The sequence below is a fragment of the Panthera leo genome, chromosome C1 (genome assembly GCF_018350215.1).
Source record: "Panthera leo isolate Ple1 chromosome C1, P.leo_Ple1_pat1.1, whole genome shotgun sequence".
NCBI classification, from domain to species: Eukaryota; Metazoa; Chordata; class Mammalia; order Carnivora; family Felidae; genus Panthera; species Panthera leo.
In genome coordinates, this window is record NC_056686.1 from 113,051,750 (window position 1) to 113,062,999 (window position 11,250).

The window sequence follows — 11,250 nt, forward strand, 5'->3', positions numbered from 1 at the left end:
TAAAGAGATAAATAATGGCAGGAAGCATTTACGAAGGGCCCCACTGCTCATGTACTTGGCTAAGTGGTTTGCATGTATTTGATACTCAGGGTCTCTAAAGGTCTTTGTGTTTAATTTTCCAATTTACATCTTCAAAACCCAAGGATTATGGTGGTTAATCTATTTCAAGTCACAAAAGTAGACAATGGGATTTTGTGGGATTTGAGCCCCAGTGGCTTGCCTGGCTCCAATGTCCATGTTTGTACCATAAAATTATTGCTCTGAGTCTTATCCCATGCTTCCCCCTAGCTTCTCCATCCCTTCAGCTGACTCGAAATCACGTGGACTTGCCACTTCTTCATTAAGTGGTTCTAAGGGTCGTCAGGGCTTTGATCTTGCTAGAGCCCATGATCATTATCTATTCTCATCTGACTTGGTTTCTCAGTAGCATTTAAGAGCTGTTCACTTCCTCTTCATTACACACTTTGTTTTCTGGGCTCCAACTTACTCACCCCGTCTTCCTCCTTCCTCGATGTCTGCCTCCTTCTCCTCTAACAGACCATCGTTCCAGGCTCTATTCCCTAGTTGCATTCATTGTCTGGATGATCTCAATCAGACGCTCACACACACATACACACAGATGTGTAGATCTGTAAATGCAGATACAGATTCAAATATCTCCCAAGTATCTCTCTAGAGCAGACCACACTCCTGAACTGCAGACATATACCCAGATACCTGCTTGACACCTACACTTATTGCCCAATGGGAATCCTAAACTTAACAAAATCCCAAATTGAGCTCAGGATCCACTCTTCCTACTTCTCAGCCACCGTTCTCCAAGACAAAGCTATTTATTTTCTCCTGTCCATTCAGTGGCCTAAGCCCCAAGTTCTAATCTTTCTTGGTTCTTTGTTCTGCTCATAATCTCCTTCAAGTCCATAAGCAAACCCTCTTGGTTCTCTCTGGACCCAGCTCTACTATTATATTCTCTTCTATAACAGCTGTAGTCCAAACAACCTCCCTCTGGGCAATGGGTCCTAACTGTTCTCTCCCCCTCCCCTCTTGTTTCTCCATGGCCCATTCTTCATTGAGAAGTTAGATGAGATTTTTGTAAAAGGTAAATCTGATAGTGTCAGTCTCCTGTTTAAAACCTTTGCCAGTTTTTTGACTGTTTGTTGACTGACTACCCCATACATAGAAGTCTTAATCAGCATATGAAGTGAGTTCTAATTCATCACTATGGATTGTTTAATATCCTAAACACATAAAAGTCTAGTTGGGGTTGGGGTTTTCTCTGGGAAGAAGGGGAAGGCAAGATAAGCAAAGTGGCTGCTGTTAAGCTGGCAGGGATGAAGGTTTAGGAGAGGCCTAGGGTTTCATACAGGTAGATGAAACCCGGATGGTTCCAGAGCCCTGAACGTGCCTTTTGACCAAGTCACTGAGCTTGCTGTCATAAGCATTTGAGCCAGGCAAGCAGGCGAGTATAATTCAGCCTAGTGACGAGACAGCCCATGACAGCACTTTCAGGCCCGCTGAAATCAATAAACCCAGGGAGTGGGAGTTTCATGTTTCTCCAGCAACACCACAGGTCATGTTGTCTTGGAGTTAATGGTCTAAGGGATGAGAATGAGAGCTAAGGGATTAATTGTTAGACTCTTCATTAACCCAAGAAAACACAGCAAGACACATTTGGCTTCCACACAAAATCATACAAAATTCTCTCTTTATTAAATATACATTATTTACAGTTTAAGTCTTTCTTCTGTACAACAGTAACCATAGAAAACAAAGAAATCTAAGGCTAACGTTTTATTTTTCCCCATACAGTGTATTATTAAGACATGTTACGTGGTCTACAAAACTGACTTGGAACGAGGCAACATCACTTGAGATTCTGTTTTGGGAACAAAAATGAGAAGATCCAAAGGAAAAAGCAAGACTCTGGCAGATCTACAAAGAGAGGTGACCTGTTTTGTGCTTTTGCCATAATAGAAAGTCTACATATAGTTTTTTTGGGGGGGAGAAGTTATTTTGCATTTTATTATTTACTTGTTAAAAATAATCCCCCCACTCTTTCTCATTCTTCAAAAAGGAGGACCACTGCGTGCCAGAGAGAGATTTCCCATCTGAAATGGACATGGCAATGGGCTATCATAGAGATCAGCAAGCTGCAGTCCATGGGCCAAATCTGACATGTGGCCTGTTCTGTGAATAAAGTTTTATTGGAACACAGCCATGCCTCTTTGTCTGTGTATGGCCCACTTCCTGCCACAGCAGGAGAAGGGAGTATTTGCAACTTTCAGACTGTCTGGCTTGCAGAGCCTAAATTAAACCATCCAGCCCTTTACAGAAAAAGTTTGCTGACTCTTTCGCTATCAAATCCTGGAGGCAGACTCCTGGTTCCCCCTCAGCCTGTCCTTCTATTCCCAGTGACAACCCTGCACCCCTTTTGCCTCTTCCAGTTGACTGAAGGAAGGGACAGCTTAAGACAGCACATGGTATCAGGAGGCATGTTAACTACCAGCTTCAGAAGGAGAAAAGTCTTCGTGTTGGACCTCACTAAATAAGACCCTCTCACACTATAACTATGCTGCTTTAAAGCAAGGTTTGGTATTTTTTGCATGAGTATTTAAGGCAGGGCAAGGTTACACAGGTTGACACTGCCATTCGGATAGAAGAGACTATGTTAATATTTCATGTAAAGCCTTGGGGATGGGGTTGACTATAATGGAAAAGTATGACTAGGCAGAAGCCTGTTAAGTATTATCCCTTAAAGTTTCACTGAAAGTTTCTACTTATGGGCCTTCCAAAGAATCTACAGGGTAATACAATGTTCCTCTTGAATGCCCAGCACCTTTTTCATGTCCTCTGAGGCTACCGCTGGCATCTGAGGCATGGAAGAACATGATGTGAATGAAAATAAGACCAACATTTAATTGTTAAAACAATTAGATTCACCTTTGGTCATGGCTTAGGACTGCTCTCTTAATTTTGTTCTGGTATTCTGCATCAGTGGTCAGGATTGAGAAAACCAGTGTTCCTAAATAGTGTTAGATGGTGGGTCCCTGGCAGTATCTGTTGTTGGGGATGGACAGTATCACATCATCTTATAATGTGGCATGCCACATGGATGGCAGGACCAATGAAGGGGAAAGAAGGACCACTAGACTGATTTCAGGACCTCAAGCATCCCACCCATGGGGCTTTTGATTTGGGATAGTGGATTCGAAGAGTTGTTTTGACACCTTCTTGCCCTTAAAATTGTATCTGGGTGTTCAACCTGGGCAGGTTGGGTCACTGTGGTGATAGCACACAATGAAAATCTTGTTGAAATAAAAATATTGGGGACAGGAGGGAGACGTGGTTGGAGTAGGGCTGAGAAGGGTAAAAAAATGTCATGCCAAGGTTGGTAAGGGCTTCGTCATGTGAAGCCCATGATATTGCCTCTTTCCCTAATGTGTAAGACAGTGATCCAAATGCACTGAAGGGACTCCTGATTTAGGAGCCAAGAAAGAGGGAAGAGTTGCTGCTCCTGCTCCATGGTGGGAGCAATGACCCTCCACACCTGAGATGGCCACCGACTGTTGCCGCAGATCCTCCCTTCCTCCTCAACGTGTTCTCAGCAGGTGTGGTGGAAACACCCACACCAAGCTTTGCCTTCATCCTTGCTCACATCTACTCAGCCACTTTGTAGTCTATAAACATTACAAAAGACAGACAACTAGCTGACAAAGTACAATATTTCACTAAAAAAAACTAAAATGTGCTTTTCTGTTCTTTCTCAGAGCTCTATAGTGCAAAATAAGAGAAAATCACTCAAAAATAGCAAGAGTTCAGTATCAAAACCTTATACGAAGGTTTCAAACAACCGCCAACTCAAGAGGAGATGTGTCTATCCCTACTGAAGAGCCGTGTATGTAGGATGTCCTGGAGAAAGTCTGACTATCAGCCCTATTTACAAAATCTTTGTGTATGTGTCTGCTTACGCTGCTTTTTCCCCTTTAAGTGGTTTAACTGTTTGGGATTTGTGGAAGCAACGATGCACACCAGGGACCCAAATCTGCAAACTGGATGGGCTCAACAACAGTGGGGGTGGGAGCGTGGGAGGAAGGGCGGAGAAAAGAACCAAGAACAGTGTGTGGAAGTAATTCAATTACACTGCGTGTCTTTTAAAGAAAACATTTTCCAACTGCATGACAGACATGAAGTAGCACTCAGTCAGCCTCCATGTTTTCTGAAAGTTTGGGGTTTGCTTTCACCTTTTCCCATGAACCATTTTTGCATCTGCGGGAACAAGGAAACCTCTTTATTCCTTTGGTCCGCTTGTGACCCGTAGGACAACAGGAGCCTAAGTATGTCAAAGCCTTTAGGCTAAGGAAAAATGAAGAGGAGAGCTACACACTGTCTCAAATTCCTCTTGGCAGGCCGGGGTTGCAATGTGGACTTGATGGATTGCAGCTGTGGGGGAATTCAAAGGAAGCCAGGGCAAGTTGGTGGACAAACTGTCAAGGCTTTTTGTAAGAAAGATTTCAACAGCCTGATTCCTATTTCCCTGAATATCTTGGAGGAGACACTCTGTTCGTAGCCTCCCGGTGCGGCTCCTCTAAGTGAATGAGCTTCCTGCAGAGAAGAGACAGGTGTGACTTTCAGGATTGGAAAAAAACTCACCCGGGGCACAGAAGTGAGACCTCACTTAGATGGACAACAATTTTTAGTCAGTTATTTACTCGAAGCTACTTCATCTTGTTCTCAGAGACCTTTCTAAGTAGAGTCAAATGGTTCGTGGGGACAAAGAAGGGTTTTAGGAGGGGCAAGAGGACAGCAGACACGTTAAGGGGCATTTGGAAGAGCAAATGGTTATAACCACATGACCTTGAAGGAATTGATACGAGAGGAGGAGGGGAGTGGAAGTGGAGGTTGCTGTCCCTCCCCCACAGAGGGCCCCCAAGCCATCGCTTAGGTCTGACTGATGAGAAGGGGCTTCAGAATCCCTCAACCAGAAAAGAAGCAAGAATGGAAAGAATCAGGCCTTCCCCAAAGTACTTTAGAGACAAGGACCATCTTTTCTTGCCGTTCCTAAAGAGTTAGTCCATTTCCCTCTACAGAAATATATCTGCATAGACAGATATTTGGTTCGAGGAAGAGAAACACGGCGGCATATTGAAAGTGGAATATACAAGAAAAATTATGAACATTTTCCAGAAAATTATCTGCTTCAGTCCCTAGCCAAGGCTTTGCAAAAATAATCATGCAGGACCTCTGCTCTGTATTCTATAACACTCTCTGCCTAGCCCTTTTACAACAATTATACCTTGTTCTTGCCCCGATAGACTTGGAGCTCCTCTAAGGGCAAGAACAAGGTATAATTTATATTTGTGCAGCCAATGTCTAGTTCAACCCTTGGGGTACTGGGCATTCAGTATGCACTTCATGATGAATAAGGAAAGGGAACAATCTATTTCTTTTGTTCTGATCCTGCTCCTGTTACCCTGCAATGGTCATGGAGCTAACAAAAGGTAGAAGTCAGGTTTAGTGCCATGTCTGTGATTACAAGAGGGAACAGAAACTGTTTGAAAAAAACAGTCCCGGATCCTTAAAATAAATCTCCCATATGCAGCTGAGACTGAACAGAAGAGGCTAAGTTATCCATAAACCCTTATCCAGAGAAGCGACAAATGTCTAATTCTCTAGGTGAATTCTCATAGAGACCACGGCAGTCTAACCTATACACCCAGCGAATGTTGCAGTGGGTGTGAAGTATTTTTTAGGGTAAGCATACATACTGTTGCTTATGTAAATAGGTTTGCTTGGTAGAAATTATATCAATTAAGTATCCCCCTTAGAATGTGAAATTGCACGGGTGCTTTCGGTTGTGCTATAAAGCGACCACATTCCATGAAATATTTTTGTAATCCACAGCTATCAAGGACCGAGGGTTACAGTGGGGTATTATGGTGGTCCAGCTCTCAGAGCATGCAGTCAGGAAACCTGACTACCGAAGCAGAAAACAGGGGTTAAGGAGGGGGCAGAGTGCTTTCAATGACGATTTGTTTTAGATTATAATCGCTCAAAGGTCAGAACACTCACGCGATTCAACAGTTGCACAAAACTACCTGGGTTTGGTACCACTGAGGAAAGACAGGCAGAGTTAGCACTTATTTCTAAGTGAAAATTGTGTTTTGCTTTGGAGGGAGCTGCTTGCTTGTTTCCATATACATCTAGTGAAAGTCAGTGTTCTCTGGGGTTACGAAACAATCCAACCCTGTAAAAATAATTCTGGTTTAGCCCTGAGACTTTACTTACAAGAGTGATGTGCTGATTGCACGGTCTTGGCATTGGTTTCTCGGCCTGTGATACGGAGCGCGTACGTATAGACAGTCTACATGTGTGGGGAGGCATGCTGGTGGATTCAGCAGTGTGGGAGGGGCAAGAAGAGAGCTTCACGGAATCTTCACCCTATAGAACTACCTACAAGCGTTTGTAAGTGGATGAGGAAAGCAAATACTCGGAGTTGGCCTTTGCTAGTTCTCCGTTTCTTCTGTCAGCGCTATGCCAGCAAAATATAGTCCTTGCTTCTCAGAGACTTGAATAATGAGGGGTTCCAGTTTTATTCCTCACACCTTCCTTTGCCTTTCCATTTCATTATTGGAGACGCTTCAGGCTAAACCTACTGTGCTTCGTGGTGACTTTTATTTGAGGGGAGAAAGGACTGTGTCCCCGTAGTCCAAATCAGCAAGAGGCTGATTTATACAGCCTTTTTTATGGAAATCAACAATTCAAAAGTGAACACTGGAAACAGGGGTGGAAGGGGCAGGAGAAAATAATATTTAAAGATCTTTCCTCTTATTGATGATTCATTCATCTTATTAAAAATGCTAGAAGAAAAAAAAAACAACAAAAAACAAACAAAAAAACAAAGATGCCAGCGTTGGAATCCTTTAAATACATTTACTAGCAAAATGATATCATGATGATGTGATTAAGAATCTGCAGATAGTTTTAAGAAGAGAATGTATATTTAGAACAACATCTTCAAGTTGATAAATATGATTACAAGCTGATCCTTGCCCACGTGCTCAGACCCTGAAAGGAAAGCCTGAAACGGATTTGAGATGAGACGGAGCTAATGAGTTCTTCATCGTGAGCCTGGCCACGCCAGGGGAGATAGACACACTAAGAAGAAAATGGAATGTCTGCTCACTGTTGAGGCTGGCAAACTGCAACGTGGTAATTGTTTCCCAAACCGAATCTGTCTCGTAAAGAGAATCAGCAAGGACTTTCCACATTTGTGGATCATTATATTGGTATTTTCAGCATACCGGAGACTTTATATTGTTTTCCCCTTCTCTTTTTCTCCAAGATGGCCCAGAGGCAGAGTGAGACCCATCGCCATAGTAAAATCATTAGGATTCTTACTACCACCTCGTGGATGAGCTAGGGATGCCTTCTTGAAGGAATAACTATGTTTCTTCGATGCTTTGTTTTCGGGAGGGACAGATACCCTGAAACTTCACATCACCTCATGTGAGAGTCTATGCCTGCAAAAAGATGTGTGTGGGGGCCTTTATATACATGGAATATAGATGACTTTAAAATGTGATTCACTGTAGAACCTAAGAGGGCCTCTCAAACTAAGCAGTGAGGGTTCAACAGGGAAACCATAATGCCCCAGTCAGTACGCCCTGAACCTCCCAGAGAATGTCTCTATGGACAGAGGTGGGTCATTGTGTCTGCTAGAAAACATGACACCTGCATTCATTCACTTTAGTCACTAGATCGTTGGTGAGTAGATAGAAGGGAAGAATCCTGCTTGATATTTCTCTTCTTTCGTGCAGTTTTGGTTTTTTTAAAATTTTTTGTTTTAATTTTTATTTTTAAAGCTCTTCATGGAACCAGGTACTATTTTAGACCTTTATTTGAATTTCTTTATGTTGCAGCAACTTATATATATATTTATATATATATATATATATATATATATATATATATATATATATACCTTAGTATAATAATCCCAGGAATAACCTAGCTAACATTTCTTACAAAATTGGAAGAGGCATTTTTGAAGTTATAGAACATCTACTTCCTAGCAGCTTTCCTTTTTACCTCCTAGTTTCAAGATACTATTTTCCATGCTTCCCCTAGGTTTATGCTATTGTGTGCAGTTCTAAAGTGTCGGCCCCAGGAGAGAGTGGCATGAAAGGAGCAAAGGAATGGCTCACTACTATAAGGAATTTTATATTTGAAATACTCAGGGGAGAAGAGTCAAAGTGAAAAAGGGTGATGGGTTAGGGCAATGGATGTCCTGTGGTAAGGAAAAGCAACACAAAACAAACCTCTCTTAATCCTTTGAAAGTGCCACTGAAGCAAACCAGGCTTTTAGCATCTTCTTTCTCTACCCTGAGTTCCTTGGTAGGAATGAACTTGAGATGGGGGAGGATGTCAAGGGTGACTGTCATATGCCTAAGTCACAGAGCTCAGGTTCAACATAAGCCTGAGGTTTAATGCAAGACTGGACAGCTGCGAAACTAAAGAGTGCATCTTACTTAGAAACTGGAAGTATAGAACTAAATATGCACATGTACACCCATGTGTCTCTTCTTTGTCTAGAGTAAAGTCAGTCTGTTGAGTGGTCACTATCACCACCATAACTCTGTCGGAAAGGAAGGCAGTGGCCATAGCTGCCTGGTCTTCTGGGCTGGGTCAAGAGGATAGATGCTGTGGTTGATACAGGGGTGTGCCAAACATAATTGGCAAACAAATGAGAAAAGGAGGATGACCAAAATGAAAAGATAGGAGAAAGGAGAAAAAATTTAACAACAACCCAAAGAATATTAGGTGACCCTGCAGTTTCTCAGATGAAATATTCCCGCTTACACTCGCTCACTGTGTTTTGCAAGTCAATGTCATTTCTAAAGGAGCTGTCCAAATTTTCTGGGTATTCCTTCTCCTTCATCTGGTTAGTGCGGTGTGACTGCTTATGCTGGTAAAGGAAGCGGGTCATGATGCCGATGATAGAGAAGATGATGAATATCACCACTGCTATCACTCCTGTTGAGAAAGAGGAAAGAAAGAGAGAAGGAAATCATCATGGACCATCTACTCAGAAGAGATGATTCAGTCGAGGCAGGCAAGGCACTCAGTAGAACGAAACAAAACTAACCCAACAAGGAACAACAGATTCTTGCCCAGAAATGAAGACCAGCTGAAATGCCTTCAGTCTTCAGTTTCTAAGAAGCCAGAAAGAAAGCCATTCTAAATCAGAGAATGCCATCATATAAATATGGACTCATCCTGGCCAAGGATTTCTTAGTTATTTCTTCAAGACCTGATTTAGGCCTAAAGATGCAACAGAATCTTTCAATTAGCACATGTGCCATTTGTAATCGCTTGTAATTTCTTTGTCCCCTTGCAACGAAATATTTTAGAACTACTTCAGCACCCTAGAGAACCATCCCAAAGCATCACACACCTCAATACACCCTCTCCTGATGTAAATTCCTTTAGGGTGTATGTTTGCTTTGCTAAAAATGATTTGCTATGTAATGGGACGCTTCCCAAACATACAGGGCACTCCTCCACTGCTCCGTGCTCTGCTAGGCATGGGCCGGTGCAGAGATGGTATGTTCTGTTTTCCGGAGAAGCCGAGTCAGCTGAAATGGCAGACCTCTTCCAGTTACGTCAGGTTCCCGCCTGCTCTCATTGCATGTGATTTTACTGCATCTACTCGGCAAGTTGCCCTCGCTGACTCAAAGGTCTCGTCCCTACCCTTTGCCAGGAAGCCTCTCGGGATGCAAAGAGCAAAGTCAGCAAAAAGAGGGTGAAAATGTAGAATCTGGTGACTTTTAAATGGGAGAATGCATCTATACATGAAGGTAGGTTTTTCCAACATTCAAATATTTGAGAAGTATGTATGACATTCACATATAAGCTTATTCCCAAGAAAGTGTGTATTCTGCTGTTTTGTTTCTCTTTCTGAGTAGAATGGAGAGTGCAAAATGTGTTTATTTTAGAACATTAGTTTTGGACATCCTACGCCGTGATTTACATAAGCATGGATATTTGAGAGTTAAAAATATTGAGTGCACATCTTCTACCGATTTGTATCAGAGCTGGGGCCATCATTAAGATTGCTTACTTTAAAAAAATATATTCCTAAACCCTTAAACAGCATTTTCCCTGACTATTTTAGAATCAGGCGGAGTAAAGCCACGTAAGTTAACAAACCTATGAATAAACTGGGTGGCAGTGAGGGACTCCCAAGAACGGGCTGCAGCTTTATGAGATGAAATACAGAACTAGTTTCTACTTCTTTTACACAGACTGTTAGAGGGATTTTCCCAAGGGGCTAGGATGCCTTTCCTGCTCTTAGAGACTCACGGAAGCATATAACTGGGTGGGAAATGTCAGCAGTCACAAAAGTCTCTTCTCCACATGTCAAATGAGAAATTGTTGGAAGAGAAACAGACAATACATTCTTCCTTGATGCCAAACAAAAATCAAATTGGACTCTCTTCCCTGAAGCAGAAACTCAGGTCAGACATTTTAAGAACTTCCTTAAAGAGGAAAGGTCACAGTGTCCGTTCCTCACAGTCATATTGTAATGGGGCACCTCTGTGCTTCCACAGCCATTTATACATCCTCCCTCAAAACACTACTCGCTAGTCCCTTGTTTTCTGCTTACCGATCCCCTCTCGCACCAGGCTGTGAGTTCTTTGAGGGAAGCATCCACGTATCCCTATACTTAGCACAGGGCTTGACCCATAGCTGAGGCTCATTAAATAGAAGTTAAATGAATGGTTAGTGCCTACTTTTAACAGAACTCCATCTGGTGTGGATCAGTTCATCTGGTCTGCCAGAAGGCAGCGATGGGGGCACCGGCTAGGGCTATGGCTCCTGGATGACAACGAATTTAGTCTCTCACAAGTGTCTAACATTAAACAAGGTTTGGGGATCGTTCTGTGTTGCAAGGCCAAGGCGGAAAGAAACAAGCCACCGGAGGAAGCAGCCAGGCTGAGGCAGGATAAAAAGGGGTGAGACCAACAGGCAGGAAGAAAATGGAAAGGCTGGGGAGGGGGGAGGGAGAGGGAAGCTCACAGCAGAGTAGACAAGATCTGTATCTGTAACCATATGTGCTGCTGGATTTGAAACTCCAGTCCTGTGGGTTTCACCCTGCTCATTAGATCCAACCCAAATCACTTGCTGGAGAAAGCTGACAGGTCTGGGGCTTTCACCCATCTGTCTGCCCCAACATGGCTTCTTCCCATA

General features: G+C 42.8%; 1 protein-coding gene across 1 annotated transcript in view; it reads right to left on the bottom strand.

Annotated features, from left to right (window-relative positions):
- Positions 1-8,122: 8,122 nt before the first annotated feature.
- Positions 8,123-11,250, bottom strand: part of CNTNAP5 (contactin associated protein family member 5) — a 795,339-nt gene continuing 792,211 nt past the window's right edge. The window contains exon 24 of the mRNA XM_042954126.1: positions 8,123-9,033. Coding sequence (XP_042810060.1) covers positions 8,837-9,033 — 197 coding nt within the window. The 3' untranslated portion in view covers positions 8,123-8,836. The remainder of the gene's footprint in view (positions 9,034-11,250) is intronic.